Source organism: Gracilinanus agilis, chromosome 1 (genome assembly GCF_016433145.1).
Source record: "Gracilinanus agilis isolate LMUSP501 chromosome 1, AgileGrace, whole genome shotgun sequence".
Classification (NCBI taxonomy): Eukaryota; Metazoa; Chordata; class Mammalia; order Didelphimorphia; family Didelphidae; genus Gracilinanus; species Gracilinanus agilis.
This window is the reverse complement of record NC_058130.1, coordinates 69,281,141-69,308,516: the sequence shown is the minus strand read 5'-3', so window position 1 is coordinate 69,308,516 and position 27,376 is coordinate 69,281,141. Positions and strand designations below refer to the sequence as shown.

Here is a 27,376-nt window from a genome sequence, read left to right as displayed (position 1 = left end):
AAGGAAGGAAGGAAGGAAGGAAGGAAGGAAGGAAGGAAGAAAGAAAGAAAGAAAGAAAGAAAGAAAGAAAGAAAGAAAGAAAGAAAGAAAGAAAGAGAGAAAGAAAGGTCTGAGTTCAAGTCCTACCTCTGACATGTTGACTATATGACCTTGGATAAGTCCTTTAATTTAAAAAAAAACTCTTACCTTCCACCTTAGAATCAATATTGTGTATTGGTTTCAAGGTAAAGAGTGGTAAGGGATTACTGTGGGGATTAAGTGACTTGCCTAGGATCATATAGCTAGGAAGTATCTGAGGCCAGTTTTGAACCCAGGACCTCCAATCTCTAGGCCTGGCTCTCTAGCCACTAAACCACCCAGCTGCCCCCAAGTCCCTTAATTTTTCGGTTCCCCAGACAAATCTCTAAGTTGTACAGTTGCATTGATAGAATGAGTTCTTCCCTGGGATTTCCCTATACAGATGAAAACACAGGCTGTCGTTTTTAAAAGTAAATTTATACCAATAAATGCTGTAATTCAAAGTAGTCTGTCACAGAGAAGTACTGGCCAAGAAGGCTGAATAATGTGATGTGATGGTGGAATGATTTGACTTGGAGTCAGAGCTGGATTCAAATCTAGATCCTCCTACTTAATACGTGCTTTTGAAATGAAAGGGAAGTGAAAGTCATATCCTTTCTCTGGATTTCTAGTCTCCTTTGATCTTTACACAACATGGTTACTTTTTCAAAAAATGAGAGTTTAATTCCCAAAGTAGACACTAAACTATATGGTGAGCTCAGACTCTAGACCTTGGCTGGTTTCCTATGGAAGAGAGTTGCTGTGCCTGGTATAGCTCTTGATTGAGACATAGATCATGGCCTCAGATAGTCTTTAGGAATTGTTGTGGCTGAAAAAAGTCGTGATTGGTGATGGCCTTTTTATACCTAGCTCGGCTAATCTTTGGACTATATCTCTATCTATATTTATCTCTATCTATATATCTAGCTATCCATATCTGTCATCTCTTTATCAATTTATCTATCAAGAGTATCTTGCCAAGCAATACTCACTAAGTATTTCATTCATATCAGTTGTGCTTTTGAAAGAAAAGTGAGCTTCTTAAGAAGAGGAACCATGTTTTATACTGTTCCTCTTTTTCTTCTTAAATTTAGAATTTTTTTTGAATAGTAGGCAGTCAACAAGTGGCATCCATAACTCCATTATAAGCTTAGCCCATATTACTTCCTCCATGAGACCTTTGCTAATCCCCTCAGTTGCTAGTGGTCCCTTTGAAATTACTTTTTAAAAAATAAATTTTATGGATATCTTATGTGTTTACATCATCTACATTACTCACTGTATTCCTCCCCCACTCTTTCTAGAGCACCATCCCTTCTAATAGAGAACTTTAAAAAGGAAGAAAAAGAGCTCATCAAAACTAAGCAACATATTGAAAAAGTTTGACATTATATAGTGTTCTACACCCACAAATAAGTGGGAGAAAGTATTTTCTTATATCTCTTCTTTGGGGCCAACCTCGGCCATTATAATTGTACAACATTTACTTTTGAATGTTTTGTTGTCATTCTTTCCATTTCCATTGTTGTAGCTGCATATATTTTTCCCTGGTCTAGCTTCCTTCGCTTTGCATCAGTTCATACAGGTCTTTGCAGCTTCTCAGTATTAACCATATTCTTTATTCCATGAACATATCACATGTTGTTTACTCATTTCACAATGGATGGATATCTATGGTTTCTCTAACTTTGCCCCTAAAAAGAGTGTTGCTTTAAATATTTTGGCACACTTACCCCTCCAATTATTTTTTCGTGTGTATTTATGTTGATTTCTCTACATACACGTTGTAGCCTCTCAGCAGAATGTAAGTTTCTTGAGAATAAAGACCATTTTCTTTCTGTCATTGTATTCCCAGTGCCCAATGCAATGAATAGCACATAGCAGGTGCCTAAAATGTTGATTGAATTGAACTGCAGACTTACCACATTTCGAGTATTTGGCTTCTCTACTTACAAGAAAAGGAGAAGGCTCAGTCATGGCCCTTGGGAAGCTGATGGGGCCAAATGAGATAATGGATGTGAAAAACTGTTAGGCACTGTGCAAATTTAGTATAGCTCCTTAAGACTTCCATTGATTTTATCAGCATGAGCCCTCTGTCCACTTGTACAGACTGCAGCTCCTCTTCCAAGATTTTGTAGATGGCTTAATAAGTTGCTGCAGCCAAACATAAGATGGGCATATTTTTCCAATTGTTGCCACAATTAAAGTACCTGTTACATACCATCAGTGACAACCAAACTCACACCACATTGAAGGCACATCCGTTTCTGTATAAACTGAGGCCAAGGGCTTTCAGGAGCCAAATGAACACCGAGGGCTCTATGCTCACAGAATTCTGACCCTCTGAGCTCTGGGGATGGGTCTCAGGTGAGTCAAGGTAATGTTTGTTTAATTATATTAGTAGTCAAGAGTTTTGGTGAGAATGAGGTGGGACCCTTTGGCCACAATGGAGTTCAGGGAATGGCAAATTCATAGCTTTAGAGCTGAAAGAAACCATAAAATCAATCTAGTCTAGACTCTTATTTTCTTTATAGAGGAGGAATCTGAGCCACAAAGTTAATAAGTGTCAGAGGCAGAACTTGAATCTTGGCCCATCTCTTCCTTAAAGAGTGCCCTTCCTAACCCACCATCCTAAGTGGTACAGCAGGAGTAACATTGGATTTGGACTGAGAATGTCTGGTTCAAACCACAGCTCCACCATTTACTACCAGTGTGACCTTGGACAATGTCAACTTCTCTGAACCTCAATAGTCTCAAGTACAAAATTAGGGTAATAATATGAATATCATTCATACAATAATATTAATATTACTCTATAGTACTAAAAGATATACTACTAATAATCTATATACTTAAGGGTACTACCAATAGGGTAATTCATTATTAATATTATTAATTGCAAGTATAATGTGCTATATGACAAATAATCATATGTATAATACTAGAATATTATAAATTATTAATAATAGTATTTATACAAGTTTTCATGTGTATTATCCATCTATGAAATCAATAAGTTGGACCAGATGGCCTATAAAGTCGTCTTTAGCTCTGTGCCTATGAGCCTTTGATCTCCACTTATCCTGTCATCTTTTATTCCTCTGAATGGTGGTGCAGTTGATGAATGATATTTTTTCTACCTATGGTTGGTTAGTAATGGTGGTCTATGTACCATGGTATGGGCACAAATATGGGCATCTGATAGAGGGACTAGCTGCCAATCACCACCATTTCCCAACCCCAAGGCATCACACACATGAACTCTACCTGGGCATATGAATGAGACAAGAATGTCTGTTACCACCACAACAAATGCTATTATTATTGTTAATAATGACAATGATAATGCGCACCACCTTCGCTTCTGCTGGGAGTATGTGTGGCATTTTGGGGATCAGAGTTTCATCCCTAAATGAAATAAAAATGCTGTTTAGAGGCTAAAAATCCCAATTATGTGAAAGATATGCAAAATGCATTTTCCCTGATGGCCTTGGCCAAACAAGCTGAAAAATCTTAAAAACAGAAAACCCCAACTATCCTCTTGGGATATTAACAGTTATTAGACAATCTACTGCAACTTATTAAAGGGATAAAAAAGATATTAATAGGTGTGTGGATAGAATATTGTTCTAGAATTTCTAATGGCCTATTTCACTGACTTCAGCTTACATGCCTTCTCCTAAGTGAATTCCTGAGGCAATTATAATAATTCCTTTTCTATAAATAATGTCTAAAGGAAGAAAGAACACCCAATGTTATGCAGAACCCAGAAATACAAATTTCCTCTATTGTCCTAAAACCTAATAAGTCTGACCCAGAGACAGTCATCAAAACCATTATCACAGGATGAAACTTGCTCATACCTTAAAGGTGTTTGGGGCAGATTTGTGTTAGACTTTGCTCTACTAGCAAACCTTGCCAGGGCATAGCTATGGGCTAGACACAAGCTTCAGCAACTGTCTTATGAGATGAGCATTTCCCTACTAGGAGAGGCAAATTCCACCAAAAAAAAAGGACCAGCTCTGGCCTTCTACTGTCTCCATGGTTATTTGCTTTGGGAAAGAACACAGTCAATCCATATTAAATGGTTTTTTAAATTGAATTATGCCACCAAAGGATAAACAGATCTATAAGTGGTCTGTGGGTTCTCTCCTCTGAGGCATGACTTGAGAGAATAAGAGGATACAGAGAATAGGTTCTTCACTATTTAATGTGTCTTTGGCAATCCAATAAAGTCTATGGATCTCTTCTGAGAATAGAGACAGCCAGTAGTATAGTGGATAGAGTCCTAGGTCTAGAATCAGAAAACTTGAGTTCAAATCCAGCCTCAGACACTTGTTAGATGTGTGACCTGGGTGAGTCACTTATAGTTTCCTCAACTGTAAAATAATTAAAAAAGACAATAATAGCACCTATCTTGCACAGTTGTTGTGAGAATCAAAGGCTATATATATATATATATTCATATATATATATACACACACACACACATACATATATATGTATATATGTTTTTAAGTGTTTAGCACAGTGCCTGACATACAGTAAGTACTATATAAATGTTTACTCCTTTCCAATAAGGTTTTTAAACAAATAAAATAAAATGCATAGGACTATAGAAAAAAACTATATTGAAAAATGTTGACAATAAAAATATTTATATATAATACACATATACATATAAAATTAAACTAAATTATATTGAAGTTATCAATATAACCTGAAAAACAAGTTCTCAGACCCCAATTTAAGAACACTTGGCATAGAAGGTATGTCTAGTCCCAGATAAATCACTTACTAAAAGTCACCCATGACCCAACCTTCACTAAGCCCTCACAGACTTGGGGTTCATCTTTGTGCATGATATTTCCAGTCAATATACCCTTACAAGGCTTATGTCTTCACTCCATGGTGAAACTGAGGGTCTCTAAAGTTCACCCAGATCTAAATTCTTTATTATTATGCTAACAGAAACTCAAGTAAGCTATAATACAGAATCAGCAAGAGCATTCACTTGAAACAGAAAAGAAAATGAGAAATCAAAAAAGAGAAACAACAAAACATTAGCAACACTCTTAGCCACCATTCCCTCCCAGCTTCATTTATCTCCCTCAGTTCAGCCCAAGAAGGAAGCTTCTTCCCTACTCCAGGCTCTACCCTGAAAATTGGGGAAAATGACTCTCTTGGCCACCTTCAACACCTTCTGTTTGTAGCTATGTTTGTGGTTCTCTGTAACCTCCACATCCTGACAACAAAGTCTACTACTCTCTGAGTCTTAGCTATCTTATCCTCCTTAAGCTCAATGATGGCCAGCTCATTAACTTAATACTTGGCCCCATTTTTGCAAAGTTCTATGTCTCAAGACTTCTTCCCATTCCCATCCTCCAATGGCTCCATTTATAGGTGTCCCCCTATTTCCTTGCCATGCCAACATGACCCACACTGTCACAACAGGAATCTAAAGTCTCAGCTCTCTGATATCCAGTTTGATTTCTTGGGGTCTTTGCTCATAGGAGAAGGCAGTGGAAGATAGAGGCTCTTAAAATTGGAGCCATGAAGAATTTTATTCCTAAGAGGATGGTCATGAACTTATACTGTCCACTGGAACATATAATGTTCCCCTCATCTGAGCCATATAACCCTGTGATCTTGTACAAAGACAGCGCTTCCCTCTGGTCTCTTCTGTAAAAGGGGGAAAATAATCACAAGGGGCAACATGGTATAGTGGACAAGGTCCTGGGTTTCAGGCTAAGAAGACTTTGGCTCATTTCCCACCTTTGACACTTACAAGCTGTATGACCCTGGAGAAGTCACTATCTGGGCTTCAGTTTTCCCTTATATAAAATGAAGGATTTGGATTTGATGAATTCCAAGATCCTTTTCAGCCCCAAATCAATGATTCTATGATCCCTGCTCTGGCCAGCTCATAGGGTCTTTCTGAGAATGAAATGAGATAATGGAAATGAGCACCTTGTGAACTGTAAAATGCTGTACAAATGTGAGAGATTGTTATTATGATTTTTTTGGTAACTGGATTTTACTCCATATCATGGTCAGATGTGATTATCTCAGGATAATCCTATTTCCTCTTATGCCTCTTTGCTTAATTAGCCAAGAAGCCGAGCATTTCAGTTTATAATAAATTATTAACATAGGGCTGAATCTGAAAATCTGAATGCAGCAGCTGTAGCATCTCATTGTCTGTTCACATGGACTTTGGAGGTCTCCAAGTTTTTTCTTTCATGCTGGCTGGTTTGGATTAGCTTGGGGAGAGGAGCAGTTCCAGGAGAGAAGACTGATTAATGCTTCACTGAGTTTACTGGACAAGGCACTAGACTATGAGTGGAATTGTGTTTTAATTCCTTTTGCCTTTGTAGCCCCAACATCTAGCACAGTGCCTGGTACACAGGAGGGGCTCAGTAAAGATTTGTTAAATGGAATTCAATAGGATCACCCACTCATAAGACCTTAGATCGATTCTTTTTCTTTATTTTGCTTTGGTTTCTTCATTTGTAAAATATATAGTAGAAGTATAGTGGTTCTAAAGTCAGAAGACCTGAGTTCAAATTCCATCTCTGTCACTTACTACCTATGTGACCTTCTGCAAATCATTTATCCTTTCTTGGCCTCAATTTCTTCATCTGTAAAACATGGGGGGAGATATCTAGATGATTTCTAAGATCTCTTCTGCTCTGATCTATGAACCTGGACTTTACAAAGTTTGCATTAAATACCTAATGAAGCACTTTTACCTATGTTATTTCTTTTGATTCCCTAAAAAACTTAGCAAGATAAACAGGCTAGATGTCTCCTCCATTTTATTGATAAGGAAACTAAGTTTCATAAGAAAGAAGTGATGACTTGCCCAAGTAAGTCATGCACCTATTAAGTCACGTATCCAGGATTAAAACCCCCATGGTTCTCTGGGTTCAAAGCTGGCCTTAGACACTTCCTACCTGTGTGATCCTGGGCAAGTCACTTAACCCCAATTGCCTAGCCCTTACCTCTCTTCTGTCTTGACCCAATACTTAGGATTGCTTTTAAGACAGAAGGTAAAGTTAAAAAAACAAAAAACAAACAAAAAAACAACCCATGGTTTTAACTCCAGTCCGATGCTGATTCTACTTGCCTCATGTGAACAATGCAATAAGAATGCATTTTATGAGGATAGAATAAGCATGAATCTATGACGATCTTAGAAATCCTTTGAGGAAAAAATGCCATGTGTATAAATAAGTACCAGGCACAATGACAGATGGCTCATTTAAAGGAAGCTCCCAGTAGAGAATGGCTATTTAAACAGGTCAGCCTCTTCTAAAGATTCGAGAAAGGAAGGAGAATTAGCCCAAGGAGCTCAAGGGCCTTCTTGCCACACAGAGTTAAGTGAAAGAGTAAGTCCTTGAAGTGTCCAGGGAGGTGAGGAGGGCAAGCTCCTAGAGAGTTCCTTGTCTTCACATCCAATGGAGACAGAGGAGGCTCATTTCACAATTATTTCTTAGGCAATGTGACCTCAGAGTCTTCTTAGAACGGGGCTCATTATTTCAGAAATGCAAGCCCGGCTCTTACTGAGTTTGACACATAATATGCTTAAATAGCTCTGGTTACAAAGGAATCTGGAAATGGCTCCATTCCCTCCTTTTCCCCCTTCCCACCAGATGTGCTCACCTGAGCTGCTCCAGCAGTTGGTACAGCGGCTAATCTGGGCTCCGGGGCTAATTTCACAACATCAGTAAAGGAAGCCTTCTCCCCTATGGCAAGGCCTGAAAGGATTAATCACATTTTAGAGCAAAGCAATAAAGTAATGAGAACTGGTTCCAGAAAAAGAACGAGAAGGGCTGGTCACTGAGAAAAGATGAGAACTTGTCCCTGAGGAGGCATGAGAAATTATCCTTGAAGAAGGATGAGAGAAAATGAGGGCTGACTTCTGAGGAAGGATGAAGGATCATCTGGAGGAGAGATGATCAATGAATGGTCCCCAAGGAGAGAGGAAAGATGGGTTTAAAACTACACTCCCTCTACCTGGAACATCTTGTCTCTAGCTCCTCATTCGTACTGATTCACTAAAATGCTACCTCCCCTCTAGGCTTAACTTAAATGCCATATTCACCATGAACTCCCTCTGATCTCCTCACTCATTAGTTATGTCTTTCTCATCTGTGCTTCTTATTCACTTATCATAGTTTAAATTCCATTATAGTTACTTATATATATATGTTATCATTTCCAGGACATGGGTGACAGGACCGTATGTTTGCGTCACCTAGGTTCTTTTTCTTTTAATTATGCCTAACTTCTTTTAAAAATAATATTTTATTTTTCCACTGTTAAAAATAGAAACAATTTTTATATTCATTTTTTTAAAGTTCTGAGTTCCAAATTCTTTCTCCTGACTCTCCTCTCACTTCTTCTTTTCCCTTCCCTACCTGCTCCCTGAGACAATAAACAATCTGATATTTTATATGTGCAATCCTGTAAAATATTTTCCCATATTAGTTGTTTTGTGGAAGAGATTTAAAATGAAAGAAAAAGAAAAAAGAAAATGAAATATAGTATGTTTCAGTCTGCATTAGATTCCATCAGTTCTTTCTCAGAGGGCAGAAGGCATTTTTATTCATAAGTCTCTGGGATTGAGTTGTATCACTGCATTGCTGACAATAACTAGGCCATTCACAGCTGTTCATTAAGGAATATTGCTGTTACTGTGTGTAATGTTCTTTTGGTTCTGCTCATTTCACTTTACATCAGTTCATATAAGTCTTTCCAGCTCTTTCTGAAATCATTCCGCTCATCATTTCTTACAGCACAATAGTATTCCATCACCATCATAGACTACAACTTGTTCAACCATTCCCTAATTGACAGACAATCCCTCAATTTCTAATTTCTTGATACCGCAAAAAGAGCTGCAATAAATATTTTTGTACAAATAGGTCCTTTTCCCATTTTAAAAATCTGTTTGGGATACAGACCTAGTGATGGTATTGGTGGACCAAAGGGTATATACAGTTTTAGAGTCCTTTAAGCATAGTTCTAAATTGTTCTCCAGAATGGTTGGATCAGATCACAACTCCAATAGTACATTAATGTCCCAATTTTTCTGCATTCTCTACAATATTTATCATTTTCCTTTTCTGTCATTTTAGACAATCTAAGAGGTATGAAGTGGTACTTCACAGTTGTTTGCATTTCTTCAAGAGCAATTTAGAGCATTTTTTCATATGACTAAAGATTACTTTCTGGGTTCTTTAATACATTAAGTGCTTAACAAATACTTCTTAAAATGAGGGATGAACCCTCAAAGAACTTACCCTTCCTAATTTTAAGATTTTTCAAATTCCATTACTTTATTGGAAAATAAAGATGATATATTGTTCTCCATTGTGACTGAACAGTACACAAAAGGTCTGGGGAAATGGTAGCATCTACCTCCTAACTGGATGTGAGAGGTGGGGAACAGAAATAAGTTTAACGCTGAAAATTTTTTAAACCCCTTATCTTCTGTTTTGGAATCAATACTGTGTATTGGTTTCAAGGCAGAAGACTGATAAGGGGTAGGCAATGGGGGTTAAGTGACTTGCCCAGAATCACACAGCTAGGAGATGTCTGAGATCAAATTTGAACTAGACTAGATACTTTGAGAGCTGAAATTATGCTTTATTCATCTTCACATTCTCCAAAGAACTAGCAACCCATAAGAGAAGATGAGACATGTACACAAACAGCTATGAAATGAGGTAGATTGTGAAAGCAAAGTAAGGGATATACACAGTCCTATAGTATCTCCGAGGAGGAAAAGATAAATTCTACATAGCATGATCAGGAAAGCTTCATGGAGGAGGTGATACATGAAGTGGGCCTCGAAGGATGGAAAAAGAGATTCCATTTTTAAAAGAGTGAATAGCATATGCAAAGGCACCAAAATAAGAAGAGGACTGAGGAATCCATTTAGTGTATATATTTATCTATAATCTTACCATGAATTGCTCTATAAGCACATCCCAAACAAGCTGAGTTGGCAGTTTCAATAGTGTATACTGGGGCATTGAACACATCAGATAAAACCTGTGGGAGAACATGAAGTTTCCATTATCTCACAATGAGTCACTTCCATTACTGAGAATGTGCGTTTCCAGTTCTAATTCTGTTAGTTCCTCTCCATCAGTTCCTTGCCTCCTGGCTTCAAATACATCCAAATTTTCATCTCAAAAAAATTTCACTGGATCCCGTTGCTCCTTGGAGCCATTGTCTGATCACTAGTCTTTTTTAAAAAATTTATTTATTTTTGAGTATTTTTTTCAAGGTTACCTGATTCATGTTCTCTCCCTCCCTTCTGCCCTCCCCACCTCCTGGAGCTGATAAGCAATACCACTGAGACATGCATTATCACTCAATACCTATTTCTATATTATTCATTTTTGTAATGGAATAGTCTTTTAAGACCCCCAAATCCTATACCCACATAAATAAGTTGTGTTCTCTTCTGTATCTCTACTCTCACTGTTCTTTCTATCAATGTGGATAACATTCTTTCTCATAAGTTCCTAGGGATTGTCCTGCATTATTGCATTGCTATTGGTAGCAAAGTCTATTACATTTGATTAACCCATAATGTTTTAGTTACTGTGCACAATGTTCTCCTGGTTCTGCTCATTTCACTCTTCATCAGTTCATGAAGGTCTCCCCAGTTTTTATAGAAATCAAGTAGTTCATCATTTCTTATAGCACAATAGTATTCCATCACCATCATATACCACAATTTGTTCAGCCATTCCTTAATCCAGGGACACTTCCTCATTTTCCAATTTTTTTTGCCAACACAAAGAGCACAGCTATAAATATTTTTGTATAATCATTTTTTCTTAATTCTTTGGGGGCACAAACCTAGTAGTAGTGTTGCTAGATCAAAGGGCTATGCATTCTTTTAAAGCCTTTTGGGCATAATTCCAAATTGCCTTCCAGAATGGTTGAATCAATTCACAACTCCACCAGCAATGCATTAGTGTCCCAATTTTCTGATCTCTAGTCTTTGTCCACTTTTCAGTTTTTCATAAGTGTGGTTTGACTTTGTCACCTCCATTTTTCTATTCCAAATTCAATTCAATTCAGTGAATATTTATTAAGTACTTACTATGTTCAATACTATGTGCTAAAAACTGGGATAATAAACATGGAGAATTACACAGTTGGGGGCCTTCAGAAGTTTACATGAATAATTTTTTAATTAATTAATTTGTTTGTTGTATTAAAGCACTCAGGTAACTCCCTCCATCCCTTCCCTCCTCCCATTAAATAAGACATAATTTGACTATATATATTTGTAGGCAAATTATGTCTTATATATATGTGTATATATATAAAACAAAACTTTGTCTTGCTTATTTCAGTTCTTTCTCTGGAGATGGCATACACAAATCATTCTTTAAACAATATTCCGGTTGCTGTATATAATGTTTCTTGGTTCTGCTCATTTTATCCTTCATAATTTCATGTTGGTCTTTCCATGTTTTTCTAAAATTAACCTGCTCATCATTTCTTATGACACAGTAGTATTCCATCATAATCATAGCCACAATTTCTTTAGCCATTTCTCAATTCATAGGCATCCATCCCTTCAATTTCCAGTCTTTTGACACCAAAAGAGAGCTGTTATAAATATTTTAGAACATAAAGGTTCTTTTCTGTTTCCCCAATCACTTTAGGGGACAAACCCAATAGTGGTATTTCTGAGTCAAAAGGTATACACAGTTATATAACTCTTTGAGCATAAATCTGGACTGCTCTTCAAAGTGGTTAGATCAATTTACAATTCCACCAACAATGTATTAATGTCCGCATTTTTCCACATCCCCTCCAACATTTGTCCTTTTGTCATTTTAGCCAATCTGATGTGTGAGATGTTATCTCAGAGTTGTTTTGATTGCATTTCTCTAATCAATGACTTAGAGAATTTTTAATATGGTGATATATAGCTTTGGTTTTATTATCTGAAAGCTGTCTTTTATATCTTTTGACCATTTATCAACTGGAAAATGGCCTATATTCTTATAAATTTGGCAAAGTTCTCTATGTATTTTAAATATGGTACCTTTATCTGAAAAACTGCCTATAAAATTTCCTATTCAGTTTTCTGCTTTCCTTCTAATCTTGGCTACATAAGTTTTATTTGTACAAAATCATTTTAATTTAATGTAGTCAAAATTATCCACTTGACGGCTCATAATGCTGTCTATCTCTTATTTATTTATAAACTCTTATAAGTTCACATTAATTTGTGGTGACAATGATATGTGAACATGTAAGTATAACATAAGGCTGAATGTTAGAAGGGTAAAGAAGAGATCCAGAAACTTTTTTAAAAATTAAATTATTTTCATCTTGGTGAACAAGCAAGGCTTTTAAGTTGGATATTGATGGAAGAAGAAGATATGTGCAGATATGGATGAAGATGGAGTACATGTGGGTAGGTAGTGGATTTGAAGGTGTCTTCAAATATTTAAGGACTATTGTGCAAAGGGGACTTGTATCTTCAGAAACCAGAATTTTTCCAACTGAAAGACATATCATAGTTTCCCAAACACTGAAAAAGTTCAAAGGAGGATACACACTGAAGCAGGATTCCTGCACCGGAACACAGGTTCCATTGCAATTCAAACAACATTTTAAAAATAGCATTTATTAAAGGAAAGGCACTGGCTAGATGCTTTGAAATCTTAGAGCAAATAAGATCATCTCCATCCTTAAGGAGTTCGTAATCTTCTAGAATAGGTAAGATATGAACACAAATGACTATGAGACAAACTGGAATATTATAAGTAAAAAAGAGAAGTCCAAACAGAGAACTAGAAAATTCTGGGGGAGAGACCCATTTCAAGTGGGATGATCAGGACTGGCTTCATGGGAAAGGTGACACATCTTTAGTCTTAAGGAAGGAAAGGATTTCAATAGGTACAGAGTTAGGGGAAGAATGCAATCCAGGAGTGGGAGCCAATAGACTAAAAGGCATAAAAATGAGAAAGAAAGATGAGAGTAGTTCAGTTTGTCTAGAATGTAGAATCCATTAAAGTCAGAAATGTTAAAATAAGAATAGAAAGGTAAATTGAATCCAAACTGTGTAAGACCTGGAATTTCAAGCTAAGGCCTTTACCACATAGACTATGAGAGTCACAGAAGGCTCTTGATTAAGTGAATGGGTAAATAAAAGCTATACATTAGGAAGATTATTTTTGCAGTACTGAGAAAGATGGGTTGAAAAGGGGAAAGGACAGAAGTTAGGAGGCCAGCTACAAAATGATTATTATAGTTTAAGCATAAGAAAATGAAGGTTTAAACTAGGGTAGTGGTAGGGGTAATGGAAAGAGGGGGAGTAAATATGAAAAACCTTGTAGAAATCAACACAGTTAGGACTTTGTAACTTAATGGTAAAGGAGAGAGAAGAGAGACCAGATTAATTTAGGCATTGAGCCTTAAGTGATTGGGGAAGCTCTCAATAGAAATAGAAGTTGTTAGAGGGAAGGTGTTAGCCACCTATTTTTTAAAAACTCTTACCTTCTCTCTTAGAATCAAAGGCAGAAGGTCTAAGGACTAGAACTAGGCAACTGGGGTTAAATGACTTGCCTAGGGCCACACAGCTAAGAAGTGTCTGAGGCCATATGTGAACCCAGGACCTCGCACCTGGAAACCAAGCCTGGCTTTTTATTCACAGAGCCACCTAGCTGTCCATAGCCCTTTAAAAAAAAGTGTTCAATAGCACAGGTGTTGGGATAGTAACCTCTTCAGTCAGCACTAAGGACAGGGGAAAGCAAGAGTTGTAATTTAATGTTGCTGTGGAACTGTGGTTCAAAACTGTGATAGTCTTAAGAAAGAGGAACTAGCCTGATTGAAAAAAAAACATAAAAAAACCCCCAACAACTATGTCTGTGTTATTAGGTGATTTGGACTGTTCAATGAGCAGAGAGGAGTATCTGAGGCATAAAAAAGGAGCTGGTTTTCCCAAGGGAAAAATTCTCTCACATGGATATATTTCACTTTGATTAATAATAATAGCTAACATTTATGAAGCACCCTACTATGTGCTAGGCACTGTGCTAAGTAAGCACTTCATACACATTCTACTAACTGATCTTCTCAACAATCCTGGGAGGTAGGTGCTATTGTTATCCCCATCTTATAGATGAGGAAACTGGCAAAAAGAGGTTAAGTGACTATCCGTGTTAGAAAGTTTCTGAGGCCACATTTGAATCAGGTCTTCCTGATTCCAGGTCTGGTGCACTATCTACTGCACCACCTGTCTGGTTGTATGCTTATGTGTGTGTAAGCATTATGTATAGCCTCTTATGACAGTATGTGGTACTGTCTTTACGTGGCAAGTAATCAGTATTCAGCAATTCACTAGACGACTAAATACTAACTAAGTAATGATGATAACAACAACAATAATAATCTTTATATAGAACTCTAAAGTTTGCAAAGCATTCTACAAATATTAAATCATTTATCCTTTTAACAAACTTGTGAGGCAGGTATTTTCATTGTCACCATTTTACAGGGGAGAAAATTGAGCCAGAATCCAAGATCAGATTTGAATTTTGGTCCTTGAATACTCCACATACTGTGCTATGTAACTACCAAATTAAGTTTCTTCTCATTGCAAGGCAACGGAATTGGTAAAGGCTGGTATTTCAGAGGCAGCATTTTTGAGGCTGTATTTCTGAGACAGCTATGTGGTACAGTGGATATAGTGACTGACTTGGAGTGAAGAAGACCCAAGTTCAAATCCTGCTTCTGATACTTACTAGCTATAGGACCCTTCGTAATTAATTTAACCTTTCTGTTTCCTCAACAGAAAAATGAAATAAAGATGGAATAAGATCATATTTGTAAACTGCAAATGTTAAAGTGCTTTAAGAAATATTAACTGCCACATTTTCCACTTTAGTTATTATACTTAGATGCTGCTTAACCCTCTGAGTTAATGCTCATTGCCTCTTGCTCAGATTATCATGTGTATGTTTGTCTGTTTACATGTTTCTTCCCATTGGAATGTAAACTCCCCGGGGTGAGGAGCAATTTTTCATTTTGCCTTTGCATCCCCCAAAATATCATGATCTAGTGAATAGAGCGCTGATCTCTGAATCAGGAAGACCTGCATTTAAGTCATGCCACTAATGACTAATTCACTGAACTTCTCAACACTTCAGATGAGTCCCTAATCTATAAACTGCAGAGATGCCTTAAGTCTGCATCCATAGGGAATATTTTCTCACAGTTAACTCCTTAGACCAGTGAAATCACACATTTGGGGTGCACACATAAACACCTATATGCCCAACACATAGATTAATAAATTCTTGTCAGATAGAATTGGGGGTAGCTAAGTGGCACAGTGGATAGAGTGCTGGGTCTGGAAGCAAGAAAACCAGAGTTCAAATCCAGTCTCAGATACTTCCTAGCTGCATGACTCTGGAAAGGTTACTTAACAATGTTTGCCTCAGTTTCCTCATCTGTAAAGTGAACTGGAGAAGAAAATGGCAAACCACTCTAGTATCTTTGCCAAGAAAAGCACAAATGACCACAAAGAGTTAGACATGACTGAAAAGACTGACCTGGAAGAATATGGAATTGGAGAGTTTCCCCCAGCACCCTACAGGAATGTTTTGAGATCCCACATGCAAAAGAGAAGCAGATTTGGCAGGCAATAGGATGAATTCAATTTTGGATCTGTTGAGTTTGAGGTATCTGTAAGAATGGGGCCAGTTGGCTCCTCATGACCACAGTGGCGGTAGAAGGGCCAGCTTGCAGATAAAAGCTTCACTTGGCCCAGCCAATAGAGAGCATAATAAAAGCTCTTTTCATAAACACTAGCCAGCTGCTTTGATCCAGTTGCTTAAAGCCCAGTTCCCGCCTTATCTCCCTGCCAAATCATGACTTCTGCAGTACGCTCAGATTCCATTTTCAGCGTGACTGCCCCAGTTTTCCCCTCAAATGTTGATATTCATCTTCATCCACTCTCCACCCAATTTTCTCTCCCCTGTTTTTAACCTGACCGAGACTGATATAAGATCCCACCTCACATTTTGACAGGTTCCCAAAACTCTCTTGGGGTACCTCAGGCCTATTGCCATCACCATCATAATCCTAGCCTACCCTCCTGGACAGTGTTCCCCGGGATCTCCCCAAGGGAACTTTTGGCTGTTTCTGTGATAATCTTTGGCCACAAAAGGCCATAGGCTCTAAGCTCATGCATACTCAGGATGATGCTGGCATGATGTTCAGATGGAGATGTCCAGCCAGCAACTGAAAATATGGAACTAGAGCTCAGGGTCTGAAACACAAATTTGAAAGTTATTAGTATACAGTCATGGGAATAAATGAGGTTGCCAAAGGAGAGAGCATAGATAGGGAAGAGGACTGAGGTCAGAACCTTAGAGGATGCCCATATTTAGGAAGTAGGAGGAAGATAGAGAGCCAGCAGGAACAGATGAGGGGAGTGAGAAATAGGAAAAGAATTAGAAGAGTACAGTGTTTTGGATACCAAGGGAAGAGAGGAGAATATTCAGAAAAGGGGGTGTCTAGCCATGCTAAACTAGATTGCTGAGGTTGGAGATTGGAAGATCTGAGTTTAAATCCTGCCTCAGGCACTTCTTAGCTGTGTGAACCTCAGCAAGTCAATTACCCCTTTTTGACTCAGTTTCCTCATCTGTAAAACAGAAATAAATAGCAAACTACTCCAGTATCTTTTCCCAGAAAACTCCAAATAGGGTCACAAAGAGTAGGACATAACTGAACAACAACCATGTTAAATGCTACAAAGAAGCCAAGGAAAATAGAACTATAAAAAGCCCAGCATATTTGGAAATCAGTAGATCTTTGGGGTTGGGGGTGTAGGAAGTTTTAGTTGAATGAAGAAAATGGGAACCAGATTGCAGGGGACTAAAGAGTAATGGAGTGTTGCAAGTAAAGGTCACTCTTCCATAAAATTTGGCACTAAAGGAGTAGGGTGAGCTGGAGAAGTAGCTGGATCAAGGTAATGGGTTTTTTTTCATTTGCTTTGTTTTATTTTTAAGAGAGGGTAGGGAGACCTAAGCATTTTTGTAAGCCTAGAGGCATGAGGTCCCTTTCAATTTTGAGGCTCTGTGGTTCCCAATTCCTACAATTCCATAACAGAATCAGGAATTGAACATGTAAGCCTTAATGGCTGTTATCTGCACTCACCTGTAAGATGTCTCTATTATGTGAGGCTCCTCCAGTAGCCAGAATCTTGGTCCTTGGCACTGTAAGGGAAAAGAGTGAAGCTGAGATTGGCTTGATCAAGCTTACTTATAATTCATGTTTCTTTGACACAGACATATGGTCACAGATTGTCTTACTTCTTATATCCTTCTTATGGAAAGAGAAATAGAATTTTACACCCTTTGTTCTTAACAATATGTGGTTGCTAAAAGGAGTTGTTAACTTTATCCTATTGTGATCCCAAGGTATGTGATAATTTCAAAAAAGGACAGTACATGGATTATGACCACATATACTGATGGAAAGAATAGACAGGAAGGGAATGAGAGCCGAGTCCTCTGACTCCTTCCTGTCTAAGGATTCCCTTAAGAATCCCAATACACTTAGCCCAATGAGACCATCTTTATGAGCTTGCAAGAGTGCAGACTGTAGAGACTCTTAAGAACTTTCCAACAGTGACAACAACAGAGTGGGTTGTCCCAGGAGTCCAGGAACTCCCCATCACTGAAGGTATTTAAGCAGATTCTGTATTTAAGTGAGGTATTCTTAGCCTTAATATGTATCATGGACCCCTGTAGCAGTAGGGTAAAGCCTATGAGCCTGCTTCTCAGAATAATGTTTTTAAATCATTGATAATCATTCTACAACAATGATATCATAATAACAATGTGTCAGCAATAAATAATTGAAGATCATGTTTAGTTTTAGTTCAAGGTTAGTGAAAATTTAGATATATATTTTTCCTCTTCCAAATTTAAGTCTTAAACCCCTCCCCTGGTGAAATCTGCCTTGAAGTCAGAGTGTTTTGGGCAGACTACTATCAGGGATGTCACAGAAAGGAATCCTGCTTTGAATGGAGAGCTGGGCTGGGTGGTTTCTAAGTCCCTTTCCAACTCTGAGAGTCTTTGATTCTCTGCGTGAAGAATAAACTGAGACAGAATAAACTGTGATATGTTCATAAATTTAAAGCTGACAGTGATCTTCAAGGTCATTTAGTCCAAATCCTTCTCATTTTATAGATGAAGAAATTGAAGCCCAGATAGGTTAAATGCCCTACTCAAGACCTTGCAGATGGTAAGCTGACATTCAGTCCCAGCTCCTCTGACTCCAAATTCAGCCTTCTTTTCACTGGACAATTCTGTTCCCCTCTGTAGAGAGTGCTTAGGGTTAGGGCACATGCAGAAAATGAAGACCAGAGAATCATGTGGGAAAAATTCTGGCCTGGGAGTCAGAAGTCCTGGCTTTGGGTCCTGGTCCTTCTGTTTAGTAGCTCTCTAGCTATAAGTAAGTCATTTAATTTTTCTTAGCCTCAATTTCTCATTGGTCAAATGGGGATCTATCTTCAAGGCTCCTGTGGGGAAAGTAGAATGTAAGCTCCTTGAAGGAAGGGCCTCTCCTTCCTTTGGGTTGTGTATCCCCTAGGATCTAGTATAGAACCTTCTCTATAGGAAATGTTTAATGTGTAATTATTGAATTAGGATGGAAGTTACTTTGTAAATGCTAAAGTATTATAGTACAATATAGCTCATTAAAAATGTAAATAAAATAATCTGCTCTTCACCAATTAGAAGACCTGCAAATTTACTCAATACTTTTCCTCTGAGAAATGAAGACCCAAACAGATAAAACAATTTAAAGCTTGATCTCCTGATTTCAAATCGCATGGTCTTTTTTATATATTATTATTCTATACAATATATATAATATATAATATGTGTATATTATATAATCTTGGTCCAGATGCCTTGCTACTTCAAAGTATTTTAATTCAACTAAAGTCTATAAGTCTAGTCTTTAGGTCCAGGAGCCATACCTCTCAGGTATTCCCCTCAGTATGATCTGAGTCCAGAATAGCTTCTAGATCCCAGAATACCTTGTTTTTTTTTCAATGGTTTTGAGATTGACTTACTCTATTCTTCATTCTTCATAATTCTAAGCCAAACCACAGCCAACCAAGGTTGACTCTAACTCTATAACCTACAGTATCAAATATACAATCCTTTGGCTTTTAAAGTATTTCAAAGTGGGCTCCTTTTTAATCTTCTCATATTCGACTCCCTCCTCCACATAGCCTTCAGTGACACTGGTCTTCTTGTAGTTTTTTTTGCATATGACACTCTATTTCTGTGTTCTCTAAATTTTCATTGGCTGTACCCCATACCTGGAATTCTACCCCTCTTCATCTTTCCCCTGCTGGCTTCTTATATCTGCAGGATGCCTTTTCTGGGCTTTCTTTTTCTTCCACTGATACTGAGTTCCCTATGAGATTGCTCCTCATTGACCCCCTATGTATCTTATATGTACATAGCTCTTGACATTGGAATAAGACCTTCTGAGGACAGGCAACTTGCTTTTTTCCTTTGTATTCTCAAGACATCGCACAAAACCTGGCCTAGAGGAAGCACTTACTGATTACTTGTTGACTGACTTACCAGTTGGCGAGCTTTGGGCTCTCTACCTAAACATTTATAGATAATTAACCTGGCCAATTAAATAACTAACTCACTTCTACCAAACATGAGAAAGGAAAAAATTATCCAAGGAAATACAAATAAGTATAACAATACACTAGTCTTTCCACCTCAAAAAATGTCCCCCCAAAATTTACATGAAATATTTTCTGCAGGAATGCATCTTTGAGATTATGAGGGTATTCAATGGGAAAGTATGATTTGGTATACATACATTTACATTATAAATAGGTATTCAGGAATGTGGCAAAAGCATAGCACCAAATTCTAGATTGCCTTTAGATCTGTGACTATTTGACTTCCTAAATGTCCCATTGCTGATGGTGACTGCCTTCATTTAAACAGAGTTTTCATTTTTTGTAAACGTTGATGCCACTCTAGCTTGTATGTCTCTGTCTATATGCCTATCTGCTGCTATGGTTTCTGGGCTAAGCACAGCTGCCTTGAGCCTGTAAATCCCTAAAACATTTTTGCCTTCTACCCTGTTGGTGGATGCCCTTTAAGCTCACTATAAAGCAGCTGCTTGGACTGTGAGGAATCCCCAGGTCAGGGACCCTCAATTCACAGGAAGTCAGATCAAAATAAGATACAGATTCCCACCCCAAGTTAGGAAATGACTAACTCAGACTCTGGTTAGCTCCCTATAAACTATAAATATATGAGCTCCCAGTTGGGGATAGAGACATCTATCTCTTTTAGTCCCTGAGCAATGTCAGGCTTGATATCCCTGGCCACACCTTGATTTGTAAGAGCTTCTGGCTTCCCCCATCTCCAAGTGCTCTCATTCCAGCATTTGTTCCCTCCTTCCCTTCTTTTCTCTCCACCATATGCCAAATAGATTGAGTCTGCTTTTTCCAGGGTTTATTCAGAAGGAAAAGAGATGTAGCTAGACAGAGTAGAAAGAATGCTGGCCTTGGATACAGAGGACCTGGATTTGAATCCTGGCTCTGACATTTACTAACTGTACAACCTTGGACCAGTCATTTAATCGTTATGTGCCTTGGTTCCCTCATATATCTCCTTTTTTGTTTAAGGTGAGTGATTCCAAAGGGTTGAAATACTTCACAGCTTCATCAATGGTGAATTAATACACTTTATACTTATTACTGTTATTAACATCAACATTTTTATCATGACTGAATGTTAATTTGGATTTCTAAGTATACTATCATGCCATCTGCAAATAATGGTATTTTGACTTCATTTCTAACATTAATCCCTCTAATGATGAATAAGACAAATCAGAGAAACATAGGAGATTCTGTATGAACTGATGCAGAGTGAAGTTAGTAGAATCAGGAGGAAAATTAACATGGTGAACACAAAACTGTAAAGAGAAACAACTTTGAAAGACCTCAGAACTCTGAGAAGTATGACCAATATGACTCCAGAAGAATGGTGACAAAATTTGCTTCCCACCTCCTGGCAAAGAAATAATTAAAGATTTAGAATTAGATAAACATTTACAGAAACAACCACTTATTGGATTTGTTTTGTTTGGCTATTGAGACTTGTTAACATGGCTGGCTTTTATTTAGAAAGAGAATATGTAGAAATAGTGGATAGTGATAGTGATACCCACAAAAAAAGGAATCTCAGTAAGACATTTAGAATATAGAAAGAAGAGAATAGAAGATTAAGAAAGGTATATTTGTAAATAAGGCAGTTGTGTTATTATCATATAAATTTAAAATACATGGAAAAAATATACTACATAAGAGGTTCCTAGTTTTTGTACAACCCCCCTTTCCATTCTTTGTGTATATTCATATATTACTATTCAGCTATAAATCAATGTACTGAAATTTAAACACCCAAGCCAACAGACTTAAATCTGGGTGAACAACTAGTATAGCTCACCCTAGAAGGGCAGTAAACAGGTTTCATCCAATATCACATCAATTTGTACTGAAAACTCACAGGCTTCTGTGCTGAGCTGGGAAGGGAGCAGAAGAATATAAAAGAACAGAATTTCAGGCCAGACATTTCTTCCAGAAGCATAAGGAACCCACCACTAACATAAATCCAAAGCAAAAAAGTATGCTGGAAGAATAAGCAAACACAAAAGAGCCCAATCATAAAAATCTTCTATGGTGACAGGGAAGCTTTAGTAGAGCCACCTCAAACATAGGAGAATGACTTAAAACATCTACAAACAAATCAGGGGAAGAAAGAAAGAAAGAAAGAAAAGAAGGAAGGAAGGAAGAGAAAGATGCAGATTAGATCAAGCCCCACAAGAATTCCCAAAAGAGTTAAAGAAAATGTTAAATATAGATTTAAAAAATTAAATGAAAACCATGGAAGAGAAATCTGAAAATAATATTACAGCTTTTCTTGGCAAAAGGGATATAAAACTTCAGTGAAGAAAATAAACTCCTTGAAAATTAGAATTAGCCAAATGGAAGTTGATGATTCCATGAGATATTGAGAAATAATAAAACAAACTCAAAAGCATGAAAAAACAGAAGACCATGGGAAATATCTGATGGGAAAACAACTAACCTGGAAAATAGATTTAAGATAATTTGTCATCATTTTAAAAAAAGAATGTAGAAATCAAATTTCAAGAAATCATAAAAGAAAATTGCTCAGATAGTTTAGAACTTGAGGACAAAGTAAAAATGGAAAGTATCCATTGGTCATCTCTTGAAAAAAACTCCAAAATGAATACTCCCTGAAGCATTATAATATTATAGCCCAAGTCCAGAACTCCCAGGTCAAGGGAAAATGGTACAAGTAGCCAGAAAGAAACTATTCAGTTATTATGGAAGTACAGTAAAGATAACACAAGATTCTGCAATCACTATTAAAAAGAAACAGAGAAATTGGAACTTGATACTCCTAAAGGTACAGGATCTAGGCTTACAACCAAGAAAAAAATGGACCCTTAATGAAATTGAGAACTTTCAAGCATTCATGAAGGAAATACCAGAGCTGCATAGAAAATCTGAGAAGTAAGCACAAGAGTCAAGAATCATAAAAAGGTAAATATTGGTGAGAAATTATGTGGGACCAAAGAAGATCAAACTAACTTACATTATTGTATGGGGAAAAGATAATGTATTCCCTAAGAACGTTACCATTACTAGGGGCTCTTAGAGGGACCATAATTAAACACAAGGTGTGAATGTGCTTGTATTATGTTTGGATAATCTAAAAAGAATGGAAGGATGGAGAAGAGGAATAAACTGAGAGAGGGGAAAAGGGAAAGGAAAAATGGATAATATTATCTCACGCAAACTAAGTGTGAAAGGAAGAATTTATACATTGAGGGGAAGGGAGTAAGCAACACCTGAACCTCAATTTCATTTGAACTGATTAAAGAGGAAAGAATGCACATAGACATCAGATTGGATCCAGAAATTGATGTTGCTTAATAAAGAAGTAGGAGATAAAGGGGTTAATGGAAGAGAGAGTTGAATGAGAAGGAGGATAAATTGAGAGAGGCAATAGAAGCAAAACAAACTCTTAAAGGGGAAATGGAAAAAAAGAGAAGGAAAGATATAAGAGCAGGATGGAGGGAAATACATAGCTATCACAACTATATGAATGAAATGAACTCACTCATAAAGTAGAAAAAGAAAGAATGGTTTAGAAACCAGAATCCAACAATATGGTTTTTGTTTTGTTTTGATTTTAAATAAAACAAATTGGAAAGAGAAAGATAACACAGAGTTAAAATAAGGAGCTTCAATAAAATTTATTTTGCTTCAGCTGAAATTACGAGGCAGGGGTAGAAACCATGATCTCAGACAAAGCCAAAATTTTTAAATGATCTAATTAAAAAAATAAATAGGGAATCAGCATTTTGCTAACAAATTCCATGGATAATAAATTAATATTAATGCACTGGACATATGTGCACTAAATGGCATAGCATCCAAATTCTTAAAGGAAAAGTTAAATGAATTACAGGAAGAAATAAACAGTAAAACTCTAATGGTGGGGAATCTCAATTTATCCCCATCAGACCTAGATGAGTCTAATAACAAAATAAACAAAGAAGCTGAAGAGATGAATAGAATTTTAGAAAAGTCTAATATTATAGACTTCTAGAGAATATTAAAAAGAAGTAGAAAGAAATAGATCTATGTAATAGGGAAATAGGCTTTAAAAGCAGATTTAGAGATTTAGACAGGCAGGCTAGCAGGAGCTAAAATTCCAACCTGGAACACAGCAAGGGACTGAACACAGAGGACTCTTTCTAAGGGCAGTCGGGTTTTGAAGGAGTTGGAGAAGTCATAGCCACTGATCAGAAAGCCTGTGGATTTGGGTATCTCTGCTCTTTGAGCATCATCTGCAAGAGCAACATCTCAACTAGCAAAATCTAGAAGAGCATTTTGAGAATAGGTGTCTTGTTTGGTAGACAAGCAAGATAAGTCTCCCTGACTTCTCTGAGGATTTATTTGGCAGGTACCTGTGTTCTTGGACTAAATGATACATTTGAGCTACTGATCTCTTGATACCTGCTTGAGATCCCATTATTCCCTTGTGTCCTTGGATGCCTGCCATAGTGTTAGTTTAGGGATTACCCAGACCTTTAACCTTGAATTGATCCCATAGGTGTTATGTGTAGTCTGTCTATAGTTATTTAGAGCAGTGTGACCTTTCCCCACATCTTTTATCCTTAAATTAGCTATTAAATTGTGTTTTTATAACTTCCTCCTGTTTCATTACACAACCCAAAGGGCTCATTGTCATTTAATAGGAAAACCCTGGCTGAGTTGGTCTGAAGTGATAGTTGCTTCCCAACTGTCCCCATCCATTCCCAAGTCCTGTATTTGTGTGTTTAGTGAGATTTCTAGTGTGTAACTGTGTGTCAAGCAATCACCCCTCACTCTTCCTTCATCCCTTTCCCCCCTAGAAACACAATGTGTGTTTATTTACCCACTTCATCTACTTCTCAACTTTGCATGGCATCTTCAAAAAAACTGACCATGCATGGGAACATAAAAATTCACAAACAAATGCAAAAAATGAAAAATATTACATACTTCTTTTTATTTACATAACTCAATAAAAATGACATTTAATAAAGGGCCTTTGAAACATAGATTAAAAATTAATTGGAAATTAAACAACTTAATTCTAGAGAATCGATGATTCAAAGAACAAATCATAGGGGAAAAGCAATATTTTCATTTAAGATAATAGTAACAATGAGAAACATACCAAGAATTGTGGAATGTAGAAAAAGCAGTAGTTTGGGGAAATGTTATGACTCTAAACTCCTTCATCAATAAAAAAGAGAAAGAATGGATCAATTAATTAGACATGCAACTAAAAAACCTAAGAAAGCAACAAATTCAAAACCTCTAGTTAAATACCAACATAGAAATCCAGACAAGCAAAAAGAGAAGTGGAGGAAAATTAAGGTTAAAAACACTGAATTAATAAATGAAAATGGGATTTTTTTTTGTTTTGAAAAACAAGATATGACACACAATTACTATGGAATACTACTGTGCTTTAAAAAAATGGCCAACCAGCTAATTTTGGGAAAACAAAGAAAGACCTACTTGAAATTATGAAGAATGAAATGAGCAGAACCAAGAGAACATTATATAGAGCAACAGAAAGATTGAAGAATGATTTGTATATGACCACTTCCAAAGAAAGAACTGAAACAGAATTAAGACATAATAAAAAAAAAAAAACTTTACCTTCTGTCTTACTGATACTAAGGCAGAAGAGTGGCAAGAACTAGACAATGGGGGTTAAGTGATATGCCCAGGGTTACACAATTAGGTAGTGTCTGAGTCCAGATATGAACCTAGGACCTCCCGTCTCTAGGTCTTGCTCTCAATTCACTGAGCCAGTTAGGTGCCCCGCAAGACAAAGTTTTATATATACCTATATCTTTTTGTCAAATGATGCCTTCTCTAAAGGGGGAAGGGAAAAGAGAGAGTTAACTGGGTATGTAAATGTAACAACTGAACAAATGAATAAATATATTGAAAAATGGAAAAAATCAGCAATAAAATAGATATTAGGTAATGTTTATTTTTAAAAGAGAGAAGAAAACAAAATTGCTGCTATAGAAAATGAAAGGGGGAATTCACAACCAATGAAGAAGAAACAAAAGCAATTATCAGTAACAATTTTGCCCTACTCTATGCCAATAAAACTGAAAATCTAAATGATGGATACTTATAAAAACCCAAATTACCTAGATTAACAGAACAGGAAATAGAATACTTAAATAACCTTCTCTCAGAAAAAGGAATTAAATCATTAATGAATTTCATGTGCATCCCCCCCTTAAAAAAATCTCCAGGAATGAATGAGTTTACAAGTGAAATCTACAAAACTTAAAAAAAAAATAATCAATTCCACTATTATGTAAATTGTTTTTTTAAAATAGGTAAAGGAGAATGCTAAAGAATTCCTTCTATGACGCAAATATGGTCTCAATACCTAAACCAGGGAGAGTCAAAACAGGGAAATAAAACTATAAATTAATTTCGTTAATGCTTATTGATGGTACAAACCATTTACCATGGGGGGGGGGCAAGAAAGGAAGGAGACAATTTAGATCTTATAATTTTTGAAAATGTATGTTGAAAATTGTTACAAGTAATTGTGAAAATAAAATATCTTTGAATTTGAAAACTGTTGATTAATGTAAAACATTTAAATATAATATTAGCAAGAAAACATGAATAATATATAACAAAGTTCATACATTATAGTCAAGCTGGATTTATACCAGGAATACAAGACTGGCTCAATATTAGGAAAACTATAAACATACTAAAATTAACAACAAACCAACAAAAATCATATGATTATTTCAACAGATTCAGAAAAAGCTTTGGAAAATACCCATTTCTATTTTTTTTTAAATTTTTAAAAAATATAACTCCTAAAAGCAAAGGAATAAATGGAGCTTTCCTTAAAATGATAAGTAGTATCCATCTAAAACCAAGCATAAAGGGACAGCTGGGTAGTTCAGTGGAGTGAGAGTCAGGCCTAGAGACGGGAGGTCCTAGGTTCAAACCCGGCCTCAGCCACTTCCCAGCTGTGTGACCCTGGGCAAATCACTTGATCCCCATTGCTCACCCTTGCCACTCTTCCACCTATGAGCCAATACACAGAAGTTAAGGGTTTAAAATAAATAAATAAATGAAACCAAGCATAAGCATTCTCTATAAATAAGGATAAGATAGAAGCCTTTACAATAAGATCAAGGATGAAACAAGTATGTTCTTTATTGCCATCTATTCACTATGTTATGAGAAATGTTAGCTATAGCAATAAGACAAGAAAAAAGAAATTAAGTATAAGAAAAGGGAAACAAAGTTATCACTTTTTTACAGATGATATAATTTACTTAGAGAAGTTTAGAGAGTTAACTAAAGGAAACAATTAGCTTAAGTACTTTCAGGATATAAAATAAATTATGAGAATTTCTGTTTATTACCAATGAAATCCAGCAGGTAAAGACAGAAAGAAAAATTTCATTTTAAACAACTATAGAATAAATAGAAATAAATATAAAATACTTGGGAATCTAGCTGCCAAAACACACAGGAACTACATGAGTACATTGTACATGAGTACAATTAAAAATACTTTCCATGTAAATAAAGACTAAATAATTGGAAAATACTAATTGC

General features: G+C 36.6%; 1 protein-coding gene across 1 annotated transcript in view; it reads right to left on the bottom strand.

Annotated features, from left to right (window-relative positions):
- XYLB (xylulokinase) overlaps positions 1-27,376 on the bottom strand; it is a 254,081-nt gene that overhangs the window by 1,233 nt on the left and 225,472 nt on the right. Inside the window, exons 13-15 of the mRNA XM_044676323.1 lie at positions 17,269-17,327; positions 10,032-10,119; positions 7,723-7,817 (exon numbers count right to left, since the gene is read on the bottom strand). Coding sequence (XP_044532258.1) covers positions 7,723-7,817; positions 10,032-10,119; positions 17,269-17,327 — 242 coding nt within the window. The remainder of the gene's footprint in view (positions 1-7,722; positions 7,818-10,031; positions 10,120-17,268; positions 17,328-27,376) is intronic.